Here is a 21,818-nt window from a genome sequence, read left to right on the forward strand (position 1 = left end):
CCACTTCTGGTTCTCTGGATTTTCCCTCTACATCCAGCCTTTTCAACTGTATATTAAGGAAAGCTATAAATTGTTAAATTACAAAATATTAAAGATAGATGGGATCTTATAGATAGATCACCTAATCCAACATACTATCAGAATCATGCTGACTGCCCAATATAATAGCCATTAGCCACATACACCTATTTAAATTTAACTTAATATAACTTAAAATTAAAAATGTAGTTCCTCAGTCACATTAGTCATATTTTAAGTTCTCAGTAGTCAAAACATATGCTTCCATCATCACAGAAAGTTCTAGTAGAGAGTGCTAGGTAGTTGTTAAGCCCTCAGTTCTTAAGAGAGACACTCTGGTTTAGAACCCTGGCTCTATCATGTACTAGTTCTATGAATGGACAAATTACTCTGCCCTTCTGTGCCTCAGTTCGAGCTCTATAAAGTGGAGTAATAATAAGATAATGTAATGATGGGATTAAGATCATTGTTTTGAGGATTAAACAAATCCTTACCCAATTCATTTAGAACTGTGATCAACACTTAGCAAATACTGGGTTTTATTATTTACGGATAAGAAACTGACACCCACAGAGCGCCTGGTGGCTCAGTGGGTTAAGCCTCTGCCTTCTGCTCAGTTTCCTGATCCCAGGGTCCTGGGATGAAGTCCTGCATTGGGCTCTCCGCTCAGCGGGGAGCCTTCTTCCTCCCCTCTCTCTCTGCCTGCCTCTCTGCCTGCTTGTGATCTCTCTCTGTCAAATAAATAAATAAATAAATAAATAAATAAATAAATAAATTCTAAAATAAAAAGAAAGAAAGAAAGAAAGAAAGAAGACGCTGACACCCACCAGTTCACGGAAAATCATGAGCAGCAGAGATGGGGTTAATTCTCAAATCTTCCAACTCCTATTCTTCCCACCACTCCACCAATTCTTTAGCATATTGCTTTTGTTTTCAATTTATCATCATCAAAGGAGACGTTTAAATATGAACACTCAAGAAAACGTTATTTAATATTTTAATGATACCACTCAAAACTCTTAATTTAGAAACATCCACTAAACATTTTTTTTTAAAGAATTTTTTATTCATTTATTTGACAGAGAGAGATCACAAGCAGGCAGAGAGACAGGCAGAGAGAGAGGAGGAAGCAGGCTCCCTGCTGAGCAGAGAGCCCGATGCGGGGCTTGATCCCAGGACCCTGAGATCACGACCTGAGCCAAAGGCAGCGGCCCAACCCACTGAGCCACCCAGGCGCCCTCCACTAAACATTTTTTACATTTTAAATAAAACTGTTACATCTGCAAAGCAGAAACTTGAGTCTGCTCATTGCTTCACAGGTTTTGTTGTTTTTTTGTTTAACTCAAGAGAAGTTACTGAAAAACTTTTTAGACACTAGCTCATTATACCATGAAATAAGCCAATAAAATAAGTAATTGCTTATTAAAACAGTACAAAGAACATCTTTTAGTGTTGCAATCTGAGTTAGGTATTTCAAATTATTTTAACTGAGCACATGTTAATTTACTTGTCACATCCAGGTAGCAGAACAGCATTAGGATCCAAGAAGGTTTTATATGCTACTGTAATGCCATCTCTGTCAAATGCAGTCACCTGGTCAAAGGTGAGACTCAAAACAGGTGTAAGTGGAGATCTGAAAAATGGATAAAACATCAAAGCTATATGCAAAATCATACAAACATTGAAATTTGAGCACAATAATAAAACCTATAATATCAGTGAGTAACAAAGTCCAGAAATAAGTGAATTTCTTATTATATGGCACTATTGTTGATACCTTATACCGACACCTGAAATGCACATTTTAGTTTATTTGGCTGATTTATATGTCAAGGATAGTTGTAAAACATGTAATTCTTAAAAATAATTTCAATAATAAAAGCAAAATATTTAGTTGAGAAAAACAACCAATTGTCATTCATGCAATTTTTATTTTTTAACATTTAACTACAATGCAATACACCATTAACATTCTCTGGAGCTGACAATTAAGTGAATTCTTAATATTTGGCTATAAATTACTATTTTTGTGAGCTCATTAAATGTTATGCTGATTTGATTTTTCATATTACATACTGTTAGGTACTTTCTTTTCTATTTAATTATTTGAGAATTAAAATCAAATAGGAAACAGACCTTAAATAAAAAACAATGGCAACTGGCATTATGTCAACTATGAGCCTTTTCTTTTTTTCTAAATTGGTGACAAAGTCTTGCTATTTAACTTCATAATTATAGGACTCAAGCACATCACCTGGGTAGGATTGTCAAAAATTTTTAAACTGAATCTAATCATGAGAAAACATGAGACAAATTCAGAATGTGGGACATTCTACAAGAAAACTGCCTTATCTCTTAAAAATTTCAATGTCATGAGAAGCAAAACAAAAGGTGAGAGAATATTCTAGATTAGAGAGAACTAAAGGAGATAATGTAATACATGAATCTTACTTGGATCTTAGACTACAAGAAACTCTAAAGCACATTTTGCATAGTTTAAACATAGATTGTATATTAGATGATGTTATATTATATTGACTGCTAGATATTACAATGTGGTGACATAGAGGAACATCCTATTCTTCAGTTATATGATCTGAAGCATTTATGAGTGAAACTTGAGTGACGGTCTGGAAATAATCTCAAAGCTCTCAAAGAGAGAGAAGGGAGATAGAAGAGGTAAAACTAATGAGGCAAACTCTAAACTGGTGTACCTAAGTGGAGGATACATAGGTGTTAATTGTATAATTCTTTCAAGTTTTCTGTAGACTGGATATATTCCAAAATAAAAATTGGGAGAAAAATAATGACAGGACTGAAAAAGCAGATATCGGCAAAATCAACTTTTATAAATGAGTAAGCTAACTCCCCATGTCAACACATTAAAATTACTATCTAAAAATGAGTATCATTTACTTAGTACATATTGCACATTCTCTCAAGATGCTTTAAACTAGATCTAGGAAATAACTTTTAGACATAAATTTCAGAAATTCCAATAGTAGCAAAATGCTATAATGGTTTCCTAGTGCTTTATATTGGATTCAAGACCAGAAAAAAATGATTCTGTTAAAATAACAATGACATATAAACAAATATACACTTATGAATTCTTCCAGCTACAACCCTGTTGATTTGAGAGTATTCCAGATACTTTGCATTTTACTGTTATTCCACAAGTATGATCCAACAAACCAAGAACAAATGTTTCATCTTATCAAAATATCATATTATAACAAACATCATTAAAAATATCAAATTAGTCATTGCTTTCACTTTAATGATGATATTTAAGAAGATATTATTAGACACACATTTTATTAAAGCCTTTCCTTGTAATTGGAAGAGCTTGCTAAATTATTCAAGAATTCTCGCCACTGTAAAATTCATCACTGTTCTACCATTATAAAAACAATTCTCACAATGTAACTGAATTATATCTTGAAATCTGTCTATGGAAGAAAACATCATTCCTTACATATATTTTTAATTCTATAAATTACACAGCATAAGAAATTATTAAACATTTTAATTTCCCTCTCCTGGGAGAGAAGAAATCAAATTTTATAATATACTATCTACAACTAGTCCCACCAACTTCTTCCAAAACCTTCCTGAATTTGTGAGCAGATTTATTTCAGTATTTGAAATCTTGACTCTTAGAAGATATAGCAAATCCAATCAGTTCCTAGTCCATCAATGCTATTTTCATTATAATTAATATATGATCAGTTACACTCAATAAGCAAAGTTATTTTCCCCTACTTTCCCTATTCAGATAAATAGAGGCTTAAAAAATTTTTAAGTCGGCAGAAAAGTGTGTTTAAGTTTCCTGACAAGCAGTTTCCGAGTTCATCTGGATGTGTCCTGTCAAAATATGCATACATTTCTAAGATATTCCACACAACAGCCCAGCTCATCGGTGCCTGCAGACTGCAGCCTTTCTGTTTTCCCAGAAACACAGATAATTTTACGCAGGAATTTACCAATCTACAAAAATTTACACAATGCTCCGCAATAACTAGTAATTATTGTGGGATAATGTAAGGCGCTTTTGAGGAATATAACTTAGATAGGATAGGGTTTACAAGCTTTACCAATTTATCTTTAGCTGTCCTGTCATTGGTGCTTAAAAGGTTAAGACTTTATTTGTGAAAACATAGAGAGATAGTGGGGAATCATGTTGTCTACAGCTTCATAAATCTTGCTTAAGATCCTTTTCAATTACCATCCATTTCTCCTTTAAAAAGGGACAAAAAAATAGAGGAGTGGAAGCAGGTCAGGGCAGTGTGCGACAATGACAGTGTGATGGGCTTGGGCCCCCCGTGGCGTTTCCATCTGCTATCATTAAGGTGACTACTCAGACATGAACAAATCCCACTTGCTGTGCTGACAGGCAGACTTCAAGAACTATGACAAGGCATTAAGACAGAAAGTCAGAGAGAGAGAGAAAGAGAGAGAGGGATGTCATATCTCACAAACAATGCTGCCTCACAAAAAAATGCCCCTGAAATTTTATTGGAATTCAAGATTTTTTTAAAAATTCATAAAGGGTGCTACTTGGCTTCTCAACTTTCCTTTTAAATTAGCTTGCCCCTGGAAAGGTTGAGGATAGACAGAATAAACACCTTGCTCCTACCTGTATGCTTTACCATAAGAGACCCAAATTTTCTGCTCATTCTTCAGCAAAAGTGGATTCTTAATTTCTTGACTATGCTCATCAAAAAGCCGGATTGAAGAAAAATTGAGGCCTGATGGGTTGATGGGTGATCCTTGAAGCCTTTGATGAATCTTGAGAAGTAACTGGTATTGGGGGAAAATAATGAAGAAGAAGAAGTAATGTAAAATGTGAACATCTATAACAAACTGTCTCTACTCTGTAACAAATGAATCCAAACAAATGATAATTAAATTCATACGGAATGTTAAAAGAAGTGTGAAATGATGGCAATGTTTATTAGCTCAGTGTAAAGTAACAAAATGAGCATGGGCTTTTAACCAGCAGGGGGTGCCACAGGCTTGTGATTGAGCTCTGACCCTTTGGCACGGGGACTGAAAGCAGATGTGACAGCCTTAGAGAAAGAGCATTTAGCTTCCCCCACACGGTAACAGTCCTCTTTGATAAGGGTTATGCTTTTCTTGTCCGAGCCACACATTTTGTTAGGATCCTTCCAGAGCACGTTCAGATTTTAGAATCAGCAACCTCCCCATCCCCCAGATAACTGCAGATAACAATGGTAGAACAACTCACCACTTTCAGGACTGCAAAAATAAACAGGATTTTCAGCCAATGTCTGTTCACCTTCAAGAACTCCTTTGAATGTAGTTCAATTAAGAACCTTGCAAAAGCTCGTGAGCTGCTTCAGTAATGAATGTTTTCAAGTTATGAGTAAGCCATAATTGGAATATGAAGTATGAAAGGCTCTCATTTGATATTTTAAATGATAGCATTGCCAGTGTTTGCTTCTCTCTTACATTCAGGTTACAGCAAGATCTTCCTAATTTCAGGCACATTTTAGTGAAAGAAAATCCCACTGAACTGTGTTGCATACGGAATTTTAGAGGATATTTTTCTTTATCCATCAACTTTGTTTGAATGTTGAGGCCTCTGCTCCATCCCGCTCTGCACCCCACACCATCCATCCCTGTTCTCCCCTGAGCCTTCTGTCTTCTCTCCCTTGTCAGTTCTCGTGTCTCTCAATTTCTCCTTACTCTGTAATCTCCGCAGGGATGCGGATACATTTGTGGTCTTTTCTTGCCTCGCTGCTATATGGGATGCTTTTTTTGCTCCTTCTATTAATTCCCATTGAAGGTACCTTGAGAAGCTAAATGCCAAAACTCAGAGGAAAGAAGACAAAGTTACAATCTTGCCATATATCTCAGTTTCCTCACCTATTGGCTATAAACTGTTGTCCAGGTAAAAGGTTTTCTTTGACCAGTAACTATATTTACAGAATACTTAAGATTTACGCTTTGTTGTAATTGGAGATGAACACCCATGTCTCTGATTTCATTAGCTCTGCATTGTTTTCCTCACCTCTGTGTTGACTAGATTTTTACCCTGGAGCATCAGAAAGGCTGAAAATAATGACACATTTTTCATTTCATTAAAGTTAGTATTTCTCATCCTGCCTAACTAAGTCCTCTGAATTAAAAATAATGATTCCTGTTCTCCTTGGGAATATAGTAGACAAGGTACAAGAGCAGTAAAAATCTGCAGAGTTCTTGGTTTTGTTCATTGGAACCACAAACATAGTTTGAATTCTATAAACTGTTTTTACAAAGCCCGACATTTATTTCTGCGCGATCTCAGCCCTTGAGCTTATTTTCTGTCGCTCTGCTATTATTTCAGAAAACTTGTAATGCTGATCATCTTTGGAATCACGGTGATTTTGTTTTACAGGCATCACTTTTTTTTTTTTTTTTTTTTTGTAAAGGGGAAAGATCTAAATGATTTAAGGCCTGATTCAAGAAAGAAATGTGCACACAAGAAACAGGAGTATGTGGCAGAAGGATATGAACACCTGACCACTTAACCAAATTCATTTTCACAGGAGTAGCATTGCAATCTCTGTTTTTTTTCAACTTGGTGACAGACTGCATTTTAGGTGTTCAAAGAAGAGAGAGCATTCAACAGCCAACAGGGGGTAAGGGCCTTGGTATCTTTCATCTCTAGGTCATTGGTTAGGGCTAGGCTATGGCAACCAAAAGTTGTGATAATCTTCACCCATTTATCTCTAAACCTATCATCACCAGGCCTTTATAGAATAAGAATTTATTCAGGGACCTGAGAAGAGTGTGAAAAAATCCCGGGCTAATGATTGAAACAAGTGTGCACCAAAGGAACAGTCATCCTTGGGTATCACAAGGGAATCTCATTAACAGAGTTTTATTGCTCCCTAATTCAAGTTTTCCCTCAGATTTACTTGCTTATAAAAGCAAAGCATAGATGAATTTCAGCATGCTTTCACTCAACACAAGAATTTTCTACAAAATAATATCTTCTTATATAAGATAAAATAAATGCCATCTTTAATTTTTATGTAAACAAACAAACAAAAATACATATATATATATATATGAGCAATATATATATATATATATATATATATATATATATATATTCTAAGGTGAGTAAAAGGAAAACAGGTAGAAAATTCTAGGAAGACTTTTATACCATGGTGATTCATATAGTCAGAGATGTGATAGTAAAAAGAAACCAACCAAGGCTCTTGATCCTTCTCTCTCTAATCAATCAAGGTAACATTTCCCATCTCTCCTGGGCCCAGCCAATGATCAGATCAGATGAAAATCTCCTAATTCTAAACAACTCTTGTGTTGCATACTCTCCTAACTCTATACTAAATTACAAAGGCCAGGTAATGGATACCACCAGGAAGAAGCAAGTTTGAGGGTGCCAAACTGAAAGGGGGGGGAGCAAGTCTCTAAACAAAGGCCAAGGAACAGAGCCCGAAACACTGGTGTGTGCTCGGATGCATAACCCCAATTTGTAAACAACAGGGCATTCATTGTCCTTTTATGCAAGACAAAGACCCAAAATAAAGACCCTGAACGTGTTGGTTCTGCCTGAGAAACGTCCCAATTGTCTGGAAAATAAGCAAAGATAAGAGTGCCTAACATAAACCATCTGCATATGCTTGCAATGAGCACTGAAGACTAAGGCTATATGCTAGTTGCTCAGGGTCTAGGGCTTAGCAGTACCCCCAACCCGGCACATACCCTCCACTGAATATCGTGTCACTTCTTTTCGAAATGTAAACTAGAGGGCAATCCCAGAGTCCAGTGTAGACAGATTTCCAAATACTGGCATAATGAAGGTTAAGACATTGTTAAGTATGGGACCAAGAGTTAATACTCTTCCAAAGCTGAGAGCCTAAGAATTTCAAAAGTCAAGCTTGAGACTATCAATCTTTACAGAGCAACAAATGATTAATATTCTCAAAACAACTTTAAAGATGCAATTGTCTAAACTAACTACAAGTAACCTGAGAGACATTTATAGCCATAAGCAAAGAGAAAACTCACTTTTTCCATCATATCACCAGTTTGAGTTGGGCTATTAGACTCCAGGTCTTTTTTGCTGATGCAAACAGAGATCTCGCCAGTGTCTTTACCATTTTCAAATATCTGAAAAATAAACACATTCAAAATTAAAAATTAATACATGCACCTACACATTTGTACATATGTTCATACATACATATATAAAGGGAAGCAGTCCTGGCTTTGCACAGTATGGTGTCAACTGAAAGTCATGCATGTGGAAAACTGCAAAGCAAGGCCTGCCTCTATGAACAAGTGCAAGTAATTGGCAATGAAAATCAACGGGACTAGTGTAACAAAGTCTCCTGTTTCTCCTTACAGTTTCAGTGTCTTTAACCTGACTGGCATTCCCTACATTTTAAAATAGAAGGAAAGGTGGTTGTTAAAGGAAAAATCACTGCATTCGAGGCTTAAATGGAAAAAGCACTCAAGTAAGGTCAGTTAGCGACCAATTGACTGGTTCATTTTATCCTTCTTAAAAACATAAAGCCACATAAAAATACATTATATGTTTATTAAAAAAAAACCATAAAGCCACGAATTACATGAGGAATCTTTGACTTATATGGAAAATATATCAGCATTCATGGGCTGACTCAGTCAGCAAAGCATGTAACTCAGGATATCAGGGTTGTGAGTTCAAGCCCTATGTTGGGTATAGAGATGACTTAAAAATAAAGTCTTTTAAAAATAGAAATAAAATATATCCGTGTTCATCTCATCTTCAAACTCACTAAATGAAATTCAACCTGACAGATTTATTTCATAACAATACGATGAAGTCACCCATTTTAAGTGCACATATGCAACCAGTTGTTGGCAATAGAGACAAAATTCTTAAAATTGCATCATGCAACACTTGCTGAGAAAAATGCTAGCAAGAGTTCTGGTCTAAAATATCCGAACAAACCAGTTCAGAAGGAGGGATCCAGTAGAGTGAACATCATCTCCTAACCACATTGCAGACCCACATGGGGTATGCCATTCCATTCACAAAGCTCTTAAGACTAGAAGCAGGCCAAGAGAGGCCTAATGACTAAGTTAAATCCTTGCTTATTTTGTTTTTTCTCAAAAGTTCTTTTCTTCCCTTTCTGATACACCTATCACATCAGAGCAGTCATTGTATTTAACTCTAGTGCTATTTCCAGAGAAGATAATCTAGAAAAATATCTTATTTAAAAAGGAAGAAAACCATCTTCTGCTTTTGAGACAGTTTTGAGTTATTTAATTAGTCCTAACCTAATTTGGGAAATAATGTGCTTTCATAACACTTCTTTAGGCTTCAGAAATGAAAGAAAAAAGAAAGAAAGAAAGAAAGAAAGAAAGAAAGAAAGAAAGAAAGGGAAGGAGGAAGGATGGAAGGAAAGAAAGAGAAAGATTTTTTAAAAAAAGAGTAATACTGTTCAAGAATTGTAGGTATTTCTCTACTCAGTGCTTTTTATCATGCTAATAGTCCCTGGAGATAATACAGCTATCAGCCTTGGTACTTTGATATACTTTACCCTATAGCATCTTTTTTTTTTTTTTAAAGATTTTATTTATTTATTTGAGAGAGAGACAGTGAGAGAGAGCATGAGCTAGGAGAAGGTCAGAGGGAGAAGCAGACTCCCCATGGAGCTGGGAGCCTGATGTGGGACTCGATCACGGGATTCCGGGATCATGACCTGAGCTGAAGGCAGTCGTCCAACCAACTGAGCCACCCAGGCGTCCCCCCTATAGCATCTTTTGTTAATCAAGATTTTTTTAAAACTTCTTTTCTGAGTACATACACAATTCTGAGCAAGAAATCTCTCTACTTTTGCAAGGAATTTTGTAAATTCAACCTAGGGTTGCCTGCAAACCCACGGGAAATAATTTGGGTGGAAAATCTTATTCTCCCAACAATCTCTTCAGAGCCCTCACCTGGAACAGAGCTCTTAAACAACTGTGACATTTGGCAGGGATGGTCACAACTCTGGACGTCGCACATTCTGCAAAGTTAGCATTGACAAAAGCACAGTTTGGAACTTACTAATATTCCTTTGTCAAAACTTGCTAGATGTGGAATGACAGTGCAGAAAATTATGTTCTAGAAAAGAGCAGTGTGAGTGCTACTGCCAAACTGAGAAAGCAAGAAGAAGTTGGCCAATCCCTAAGACCTTCATTAGCTCTCTGCTTCCTTCTCTACCAGTAAGAAGTCTGTCTGCCCTTCTATATCCAGAAGTGTTCTCCAAAACAAACAAATAAACAAGGCTGGCTCTGGTCTCCAGAATCCCTATAAAGGCATTTAAATACATGTATATATGTTTTAGAGTTTAAGTAAAAGCATAGGTGTTTAAGTGAAAGAAGGCTGCCGTCCATCAGTCATTTATATAATGTATTGTTTTCTGTATTTTTACAAAGATAAAAATGCCCCAAACTGAAATCCTATGAGATTCTGCTTTTCTTAAGGCTCACCTCTCATTTTTAGGGTCTTCATTACTATGTTCATTTTTCTAAAATCCAAGTATTATATTTATTTTTTTCTTCCTTTGCATGAGAAGTATTTTTACTTCTACCGTCCAATGTCTAAACAAAGAGCACTCTCTAAACAGAGTTTCTGTGATTGACTAAATATAGAAAAATTAAAAAATAGTCTTTTATTTTCCTGCTGCCTGATTCTTGGCTTAAGAAAAACTGACTGCAGTATTGGCTTCCCAGTGGCTGTCTGCATGGACTCACCTCCCTACAGCTCTAAAATTAAATTCTAATCCTTGGAGTGGAATGATGGAAAAAGCTAACTGAGGCTAGTCTTGGGTCCCAAGGAGTAAGATAACAGAACCTTTAAAAATAGTCATCCAGATCCTCTTGAAAACATGGTAGCTAATGACTACTGAAAAAAAAAAAAAAACCTACGAATAAGAATTTACTTCTGATTAGTTATAACAAGTAAAAAGTTTAAAGGAATGTTTTCCATGAACTACAGTCTTTTTATTTTCCTTCATGTCAATATTGACTTTTTAAAAGCAGAATTAAATTAGATTAACACCAATGTTTTATTGTAATGTTGTTGATTGACTCATTCATTCAACAAATATTTACTGAGTGCCTACCATGCCAAGCACTGCTCAGGTAAGAAACACCAGTGAGCTAAGATTCCTGCTTTTGAGGAACAAGTAAGTAAATCATATAGCATAGTCAGGGTACATCTAGGTCTTCTAAATGCTAAATGTTCATTCTTTTTGTTACAGAAGGACCACCAAATTATATAAACTTGGTAGACCCTCAATAGAATTTGGTGGGCCTTCTTTAATAAAAGGAATGCAAAATTACAAATGTAAAACTAGATACAAAATATTCATTTAAAATGAGAAAAGAAATCACAATTTACACACATTAAAAGGCTCACACATAGTAAAAATATTACAAAATATTTCCATTACCTATCCAACACATGTTTTCTCTGAATTGTTTTTGATCATCTTTTCATGTGGTAATTTGGTAACATTTTCTATAAGGAGAATAGGAATAATTCTTTAGCACTGTTAATCTGGCATGGTTAATCAAAATTTGTTTTATTATTGATGAGAAAAATCTCTGTCAGGCTCTGTGCTCAACGCAGAGTCTGCATTGGATTCTCTCTCCCTCTCCCTCTCACCCCGCCCCTTCTCTCTCTCAAGTAAATAAATAAAATTGTTTAAAAAATTGTTTTAAAAAAAGAGGGTACATGGGTAACTCCGTCAGTTAAGCACCAACTCCTGGTTCTGGCTCAGGCTGTGATCTTGTTGTCATGGGATTGAGTTCAAATAAATAAATAAAATCTTTTTAAAAATGTTTAAAAAAGAAAAATCTCTCTCAGCTTCATGACTCTGTTGATCGTTTTATAAAGATATTTAGGATTGATGCCAATTTTGGGGAAAACTTGATCAGGTTTCTTTAAAATATGAGCTATAAAACGTGGAAGAATTTCCTACAAATAGCTGGCTGTATTATTTTCACACCATGTTTTTCCTCCACCACCTACACACTTTTGAAGCCAAGCACACTAGTCCATAGACAGAAAGCAACACACTCTATAGCCAGCAGGTAGTAGCCATCTTCCCGGAAGCTCTTTCCACATCAGAACAGCTGGCACTAACTGAACTATATATACAGGGAAGTGACTGCAAAACATTAAGTACATTCTGCTATACCCAAACTAAATGTATCCCAACTCAGTATCCCCCCCGCCAGACCTCAAAAATGCGTGCAGCCAGGGCACCTGGGTGGCTCAGTGGGTTAAAGCCTTTGCCTTTGGCTCGGGTCATGGTCCCGGGGTCCTGGGATCGAGCCCCGCATCGGGGTTTCTGCTCAGCGGGGAGCCTGCTTCCCTCTCTCTCTCTGCCTGCCTCTCCGCCTACTTGTGATCTCTGTCTGTCAAATAAATAAATAAAATCTTTAAAAAAAATGCATGCAGCCATTTGGTACAAGGGAAAACTTGACAGAGAGGAAGTTGGCAGACAATAACAGAAACAGACAATGGTCTCAACCAATTTCAGTTGGGACTTGGCAGGAAGAGTTAACCAAGCAGATAGGCTGGGAGAAGAGAATTGCAGGCAGAGGGAGCTGCTTGAGCAAAGAAACTAAGGCAGATACGTGGCCGGTATATTCTAAGAACTGCGAGAAGACTAGTGTTATCAGAGCAAGGTGATAGAGGGAGACGGTAACATGAAGTCAGAGGGTTAAGAGATTGGCAGAGAAGTGGAGAACCTTTGCAGGGTTTGGAACAGAGCAGAAACAGAATCTAACTTAAAAGGATTATTGTGGTTGCTGGGCAGAGAGCAGACCGCAGGAAATATCACCATCTAAAGAATGGATGATGGGGGCTCCAACCAGAGTGGTAACCGTGAACATGGTTAGAAATGGTCTATTTCTATTGTTCATTCCTGGGTAATTGTACTTTTTCATTTGTGTATTAGCAGGGTTGGGAAATAAAATTTGTAGCTAAGCAAATATTTCTGAAATATGTATTTGTGTCTGTGGGTATAAATAAATCAAACTGAACATAACTGTCCACATGCGGTATTTGTAAAGGCAGAAAAATATCAACAAAGTACTAAAAAGATTTTATTTAATATACAGTGACCAAAACTTACCCTTTGGGGGGAAAGATGACCTGAAAGAGTTTTGACCTAATGTGGTTCTTTGACAGGTCTGCCCGGCATCATTCATCATATCTGTTTAAGGACTTATATAAGGTCTAGTTCAGTGCCTTTAGCCAGCCTTTAATACTGTGAAGTCTGGTTAAGAGCTAGCTGTGGAGGAACAGCAGGTTCCCAAACTCTCCATAACTGCTGGGCAGACCACCCAGGAAGCTCTTCTGTGTGTGAGTAGAAGCCAAACACCTAAGCTCCAAAATACCTCAGGATACAACGCTGTCAAGAGGCAATAATAAGAAAATGACACTGCAGCGTGTTGCCAACAGTTGAGAGGCTGTGCAGAAACAGGATTTACTACTAGTGGTCCAGTGAAGAACAGGAGTATAAAATAGCCACACAAAAGTACTTGGCATATTTCAGGTGGATATAATTAAAGATGTTGAAACAAGGTTAACTGACACATTGTTTGGATTATGATCCCCAGAATGCAGACTCTGAAGCCAAGATCTACTCACAGGAAGTATACTGGTGAGCCTTCTTCCGAGCAACACTGGTTGGGAGTGAGGACAATGGGAGTGGGTAGGTAAAGGTGAACTGTGATGTAGTGGCAACAGAGGCCTCAGGTGGGAGCTCTAGAGCTGTAATGCTGGGCCCTTTAGAGTCGTCCAGAACTCAGTAAGGAGAGGGAGCCCTGCCTTCACACTGTGTGGGAAGCAAAGGTTGGCTGCAGGCTGCCCTCAGGATGTGGGCCTGTTCTTGGGAGAAATGGTTCCTTTACATAGAGGGCAACTCCCCAATTAGAACAGAGCTGTGGCAGCTGGGGGTGGGTATCTCAGTCCTGAAGAGGGGATTCTGGCAGTAGGGGGCACGGCATCCACTACATGCATGCCTGGCAATCCTGAGTGCAGGGGGCACAATCACACACACACACACACACACACACACACACACACTCACTCAGTACTACAAAGCAAGCACATCTTACAGGGACATCTCTCTCAAAGGTTAAATGACTCGCCCGGGAGCAAATCTACTCATAGTGGGTAAGGAGATCCTCAGAAACGAAATCTTCTAGTGTTTTAATTACAAATATCAAAGTTTAGTCTTATATATAAGACTTATATATATATATATATATATATATATAAGTATTAGGAACTTTCATAAGATGAAACTTGATATGAAAAAATTTAAGGACACAGAAAAGTATTTTAGTGTAAAAGGTTTTTTTTAACCTAAGTCAAAGAACATAAAAATGGAAATGAAATATTTGTCTTCTGTGAGATGCTAATTAGCCATGAAAAAAATCTTCATCCAATCAGAATTCAAAATCACATTTGGAGATAGAAAATCAACTCAAACTGAATTAATATTATAAGTACGTTAAATCAAATAAATGTGCTATTAGGGTTTTCATGTTTATAGACTTGCAAGATAATTTTTAGAATATTCACATTTTCTATATTTTCTCAAATGTATATTATCAATCAAACAGTAAACAATCTAACAAATATTTAGATAAAGTGATAATCACAAAACAAATATTAAAATTATGGGACTCAGGCAATGAAAACTTAATAATGAATTAGTATGTTTATACTGCATATACAAAAAAGTGTTTTAGTGCCTGACAGATGTCTTTAACTAGTATTTATTTTTTTTAATTTATTTTTTCTTATTGTGTTGTGTTAGTCACCATAAAATTCACCATTACTTTTTGATGTAGTGGTCCAAGTTAACTAGTATTTAACAGGTGAGGAGCCAGTATGTTTTGTCCCAGGAAATGAAAATACACTTAGGTGAAAACAAGTTACATAGTTGTTAAACTTTATCAGTTTAAATGGTATCTGGACAAAAAGTCAAATAATATTTTAAAGCCCATTAAAGGAATACCTGAGCAAATAATTTATTTTAAACGAGACGCTTTAAGGTTCCTCTATAAATAGGTTGAAGCAGAGCCCACCATTCAGCAGATGCAAGTTGGGTGACTGCGTATGGGGCAGGATTTTAGGTGAGATCCAAAAGCCAAAAATATCTCTCCCACCAACTTGTCAATACTTGAAATGCCACTTAGAGATTTACTCCTTTGTCATAATTAAAATACCACGGAGGAAATGATATTCAGCCGTATAGGTTATTGATCCTTTGAGGCTGTGATTTTCGGTCTCTGCTCTCTGGAATCCCTCAGCAGGCTTGGGGTGGGTGGAGGGCAAGAACAGAGGTCTGTGGTCCCAAGCGGGAAAACAAACCTGAGTGAGTCTCTGTTGGCAGCCACCATCCTGGCTTCAACTAGGGTAGATCCTACTTTTGTTTATATAGTAGATCCCAAAAAAGAATTTTAATCTAAGAAAAATATATTGTTGTAAACTGTCTTAGCTTGAAAGAAAGTATGGCACGCCCTTTTCAAAAGAATGAATCTTGAAAAAAGGTGGTAAATGAGAACATGGGGTACCTAACAGTCTAAACTCAGGGCTCAGGGGGTGGGGATGGCTGAAGGCCAACAGAGGCTGAGGATGGAGAGGCCTGCAAAATGGCCATCACAGGCTTCACAGTTAACATGGGAGCAGGACTACATTTCCCTGCCTTGAAGCATTTGAAGTCACATTTTGGGGGCAATGGGTGGCTCAGACAGTTGAGCAACCACTCTCGACTTCGGCTCCGGTAGTTTTCTCAGGGTCGTGGAATAGAGCACTGCACAGGGCTCCCCGCTTAGCATGGAGTGTGCTTGAGATTCTCTCTCCCTCTCTCTGCCCCTCCCCAACTTTTTAAAATAAATTAAAAAATCTTTTTAAAAAATGTCACATTTCATTGTTTTGTTAGAATATTTCTTTTAAAGAGCTTCCCTGCCATCCCATTTTTCTGTGTCTATTGACAAAGTAAAATTTCCAAAACAAGGCGAAAGTTCCACAGAAATATTTTCTTTGTATCCAATTAAAGGTCTCACTAAGATATGAAAATGTTCAAAATTATCTAGATGACAGTGGCAAGGCAAATGTGCTTGCCTGTCACGTCCTAAGCCAAGTAATTTCAATAAGCCCTTTATACATGAGGATCTTTCAAGAAGAAATGAAACAAAGATCTCATTTTATTGAAATTAATTTAGTGCCTAAAATTGTATTTAATTGGGATTAAAGTATAAGGTATGTAGATCTTGTCAGTAGTGGGTATAATATGATATACCATATACCAGAGTTTGGTAAGTTAAGGCTTTTTTGGAAGCTCCTGGATTTAATATATTTCTTTTTAAAGAAAATGAGGACTTCTTTTTGATGAGAGAAACATAGTCACATCTCCCAAATCCTATTTCACTAGGGGAAATGAACATCTTAAGATTAAATATGAGCTAAATCATCAGACTTCCCCAAATTCTCAGCCTCAGAAATCACATTCTCATCTTTAGATAGGCTACATGTTTTTAATGCTATTCAGTGTCTTTTTAGAATATATCAAATATGCCTACAAATTTAATTTTCCCCTTAATATGGATAAGGGGAAACTGGGTAACTAAAACCTGTATAAAAGTTTGCCATCTATGGCAGTCCATTTTTATTTTAGTAAGTAATCCATTTTTCATAAAACATTATTGAAATTGTATGTAGAATCTTAAGTAGGTGTAAATGTATCACTTCATTTGCACTTAGTAGAAAATCTGTATTCATTTCTATGTTCAGATGATGAATTGATGCTTGATAATATCCATGGTGAGTTGGGCTAACATAGATGTCAGTGGGTAATTCAGGGGACGGGAGCATATGTAGGAAGAGAATCTCAATGACTTGAGCATCTCAAACACTCTGTGAAAAAGCTAATTGAGAGGTAAAAACAAATTAACTGCTATGGAGAAGGACAATCTCCCCGAGAGAGAGAGTGTGCCGACAGCCGTAAGGTTCAGTGGTTGCATTTAGTCCGGGTAACTGCTGGGACAGTAATCCAGCTCTGGCCTGTGGACTTTCCCTGCTGACTGCCCACCTGGCAATTCTCTGGGCACCTTCAAGGCTGTCAGGACTGTGCAAGGAAAGCTGCTCTCATTACAACCAGCTCTGCATGGGAGCTGATGCCCCGACCAATTGCTTTTCCCTGATTTTGATCCAGACGCAGTTTTTCTCTTCAGCGGGTCTAGGAAGGAAAGATTGTATCTTCCTGTGCACAGAGATTTACACCTGGATGCAAATGCCTGTCAGGAAATAGGCTGAGGTGAATACACTGGCATTTCCCCCCAACAGCTGAAAGATGAAAGGAAGAAAGAAAGAAAGAAAGAGAAAGGAAGGAAGGAAGGACGGAAGGAAGGAAGGAAGGAAGGAAGGAAGGAAGGGGAGAAAGAAGAGAGAGAGAAAGAGAGGAAGGAAGCAAGCCAGCAAGCAAAGCAAAGAAAGAATAGAATAGAAAGTAGAGTAGATGAGTGGTTTCGGCACCTACTGCTAATCGTTATTCCGTGAGATGTTGGAAGGCATTCACAGGATCTCAAGTTTCTTTGCCTTTAAAATGAGCAGTCTAACACTTGCCTACTGTGATAAAATCCACACATGAAAATTAATAATCTCCATCATATTTTGCCCAACATTTAAGGAATGTTCTTAAAATCCTAACAATGACCTTGACTATTCCAATCTTTCCAGTCTCATCGTAATTCCTTTGAAAATGAACGTCATCTTGGAACATTTTAGTATCTGTACTTAACACATATCCTGAATTTGTTTTTCCAATGTTTATTCAAATAATGTAGGTGAAATAACAGAACAGCTCAGGGATTATAAATACATATCTGGGAAAAGTGGTTTAAACAGAAAGACAAAAATCAAGGGCTATACAATGGAAATAAGGACATAATGCACACACAGTGATGAGGCCATTCAAGAAACAAATCTTGCCACTCAGTTTTCTCCTTCTATTCATTTAATTACTCCACGTATTCCTAAATATATAAATAAACTTTCTATTAATACATGTGGTTAGAAAGCCTCAAACTTTAAAAAAAAAAATGACCACCAAATAGAAACATAAATCTCAAATGGATTCATGGTGCTCTTGTGCCACTGGTAGAGCAAATTCCAAATTCAAATATCTAAATCCAAATTCAGATATCCAAAGCATAGGGGTGGCTAGGTATCACAGATAAAAGTTAGTCTCTTTTCTGTTATCAATCAAATTATCCCATCTTCTGAAGAGAAATAAACCCATGAACTGGAATGGTAAAGTTGTAGTAGAAAAGCTGAGAAAACCCACACATTAGTTTCATTGTCTTCAAAAGGTGTCATATTGCTCTAAATGTATGAAAATAATCATAGGCACGGGCCAAGAGGGTATTCTAGGCTTCTCTGCATCTTCCCACAGTACCTAGGACAATGCCTGGCAGGCAGTATTTGATAATGTGAGGATTTACTGCACTATTCATCGAAAATCATCTTTCTTTCTGTCACCGGCAGAATACAAATTGTTAGATGCATACCATACTACTCAGAAGATGAACTAGATGCTGGACAAAGATAATTTTTTAAAAATAAATCTCTGAATTATCCCTTTAACAAAGCTAATTTTCCTTATGCTATTAAGAGAACAATATAACCAAACAATATAAAAATAGAAAGGCTAAAAATCTCCAAATCACAGCTGCCTGAATCTTTTTTTGTTTTGTTTTAGTTACTAAATTCCACCATATTTCCCTTGCTCCCAACCAGAGTGAATTCATGTAAAGTTAATGAAGATTAAGCTTCAAGACCCACACTTGCCCCAGCCCTGAGAGTACTGGAAGTTGCTGGGAGCTATAGATTATCATAAGTAGGGAAGGGAAGCCAGCAACTCTCTAGCAATTAAGGAGTATTTCCATGTAAGTACTTCTGAGAAAAACTTAAGTCTCAAAAGAAAGGATCTAAATCTCTAATCCTCCATTAATTCGTCATGATTTACTTTCTTAATCTAAATAAATATCCACTTTGGGGCCTAATTTTAAATAGGTTCCTCTCACCCAAATTGTATAAGCTCTAGACGTCACATAAACCAGATATGCCTCCACTGACAGTGAATGGAAGACAACCCACAGAGCATTATTGACCAATTGTGTGTGAAAAGCACTAATTCTAGTGAAAAACCTTCCCTGTACCCATCTTCCACTTGTTTCCCCGTGTTGTCTCCCACCCACTCACACATCCCACACTCGTGCTCATCAATTCTCTGTCACAATCACCCAACGTCCTTCTAGTTTTTCCACCCACCATCTCTTAAAGCTTTGCTAATACCGTTTCCTATCAACCCTTTCTTTCCTGCTCTCCCAGGGAAACGCTAACATTTCTGACAGCATCTCCATGGGGACGAAGAGGAGGAGTTGCAAGAAAGAACAGGACTGGAAAAGCAGAAGTCATTGAGCCATAGCTATAGCAGATGTTCTCAAAGTGGCTGGGGGTGGTGGCATTGACAGGGGATCTAAGGTAAGTGAAGGTTTAGACTAGTAAGCATTAACTCCAAAAACCTGAAGGATTTCATAAATTATGGTGCACATCGAGTGTGACTACTAAAGCTAGAAACAATAAGATTCCATCAACCTAAAAGGTCCCATGATGGGCAAGAGAGTGTACCAGAATATTAAAAAAAAAATGCACACTGTGGTTATGACTACATAGGGCAAATGAGTGCTTATGGAAATGATATGCAAAAGCGAGAATGGTTATATAACAAATAATGGGATTATAAGTGACATAACTTTTTCTTAAAATTCCTCTAATGTTATTATGTTTTCAATTTTTTTATAGGAAATTTTCCCATACCGGGGATAGACATTTAGGTTGTTCTCAGGCCTTTGTCTTATATATCCATTTAAACTCAGTTCTATTTCATGCCATGTAACTGCACAAATGGGACTGAGGCAATGTGGAATACAGAAGGAGTGTGTCCTTTTGCGAGGTGACCTGCCGGTATTAAGACCTAACCAAAAGCTCCTATTTCTAAGTTATCAATGAAAGATATGACGAGGATAAGAACTTTAGTGAAGAGTTGAAGACAACCATATATAATATGAAAAACCACCCCAGGGAATTCTGAATCACACCTGGCCTTCAGCCCATATTTGAAAGCCACTGCTCTAGAAGATGATGACAATACAATCAATTATTTTGGTTCTTAAAGCTAGTGATGGATATGTATACACACACACACACACACACGTGCATATGTGTATAAACATAGATGTATAATATACATATACATACATATTCAGCAGAGTGATATAGATCATCAAACACAGAAAATTGGAAAGATGATCATCCCAGTTTATTTTATTGATCAGGCACCAGAAAAGACATGTTCTTGGCCACAGTAAGTCAGAGGTAACTGAATTAGAGATGGTGCTCCAAGGAAGGGCAGCTCATCCACACGCCATGGGAAGCTAGAGTTCGGCCAGACAACAGATATGAACTGATTCGGGAATTAATAAAAGATGGCATGCAGTGGCCTTTGCTCAGTATCTCTTCAGCTGGAATTAGCAAGTTCTCCCCACTGAGGAGGAAGTGCAAAAAAAGACCTCAATTCTAAGATTTGCAAATCTGAATATTTGGGATACAGTTTGCTAATCCATTTTTTGTCACTACTATCTGGCTTTGTCCATCTTAAGAACCGGCTTAGAAAACTGCAGATCTTGGTTTCTTTTCCATCAGTCCAAACATGCACTCCCAACAATTTCAAGTTACTACAAGCCATCACTGAATACAAACTTTGGAAGAGACGCTCAGTAGCACACCATTATATAGTGTTTCTGTGAAACAAACATGATAGGCATAAATAACTTTAAGGAGAATAGGTAACAGTAAAACATAATAAAATAATTAGGAAGTGAAGATTATTACCTTTGCTTTTAACATGACTACTTTATTTCAAGTTTATATAATTTTTAACAATGGCTATATTTAACAACGGACTCATGAAATTCCTGAAAATTTAACAATCAGCAACCTCAAACGAGTAGGAGCAAGTTTCAGCTTATCAAACCCACTTAATCATAACTTCTGGGGATGCCTAGGTGGCTTAGTCTCTTGAGTGTTATGCTCACGTCATGACCTCAGGGTTGCGAGATCAAGTCCTATGTTGGCTCTGGCCTTAGCAGGGAATCTGCTTGAGATTCTCTCTCTCCCTCTCCTTACACCCTCCCTCTATCCCCCACCCCTTGCATGTTTTCTCTGTCTCTCTAAAATAAAAATAAATAAACCTTTAAAAAAAGAAGGAGAAAATAAAACAGACCTCTGGAGGTGGGGGTATTGATGTTTTATAAAAGGTCTCCAGATGATTCTAATATGGCAGCCAGGATTGAAAGACCAGTGGTCTATGCTAAAACCTGATGGGGCTGATGTCCAGGTTTCTTGGAATACGGGAAAAAGAATTTATTGCCTAAGAGCAATTGGATATTCCAAAGGGGAAAACTGGGAATAAGGGAGGGAAACTGAGCATTACATGGGAAAAGAATGATAAAGACAGAGGATATCTTGGAGTAGGGAGAGGGAACTCAGATAAAACCAGGGTAACTAACCATCTTGTTTTGCCTGGGACTGAGAGGTTTCCTGGATATAAGGTTTTCAGTGCTACAACCAGAAAAGTCATGGGCACATGAATGGAGGCACTGGATTTTTCATTTTAATTAATTTTCATTAATGTAAATTT

The 21,818-nt window shown here is 37.2% G+C and overlaps 1 protein-coding gene across 1 annotated transcript in view; it reads right to left on the reverse strand.

Moving 5' to 3' along the window:
* The window catches only part of DCDC1 (doublecortin domain containing 1), a 433,096-nt gene that overhangs the window by 199,668 nt on the left and 211,610 nt on the right, over positions 1–21,818 (reverse strand). Inside the window, 3 exon segments of the mRNA XM_047690790.1 lie at positions 1,526–1,651; positions 4,658–4,821; positions 8,065–8,166. Of these exon segments, the coding sequence (XP_047546746.1) occupies positions 1,526–1,651; positions 4,658–4,821; positions 8,065–8,166 (392 nt within the window).

This window comes from Lutra lutra, chromosome 10 (genome assembly GCF_902655055.1).
Source record: "Lutra lutra chromosome 10, mLutLut1.2, whole genome shotgun sequence".
Lineage (NCBI taxonomy): Eukaryota > Metazoa > Chordata > Mammalia > Carnivora > Mustelidae > Lutra > Lutra lutra.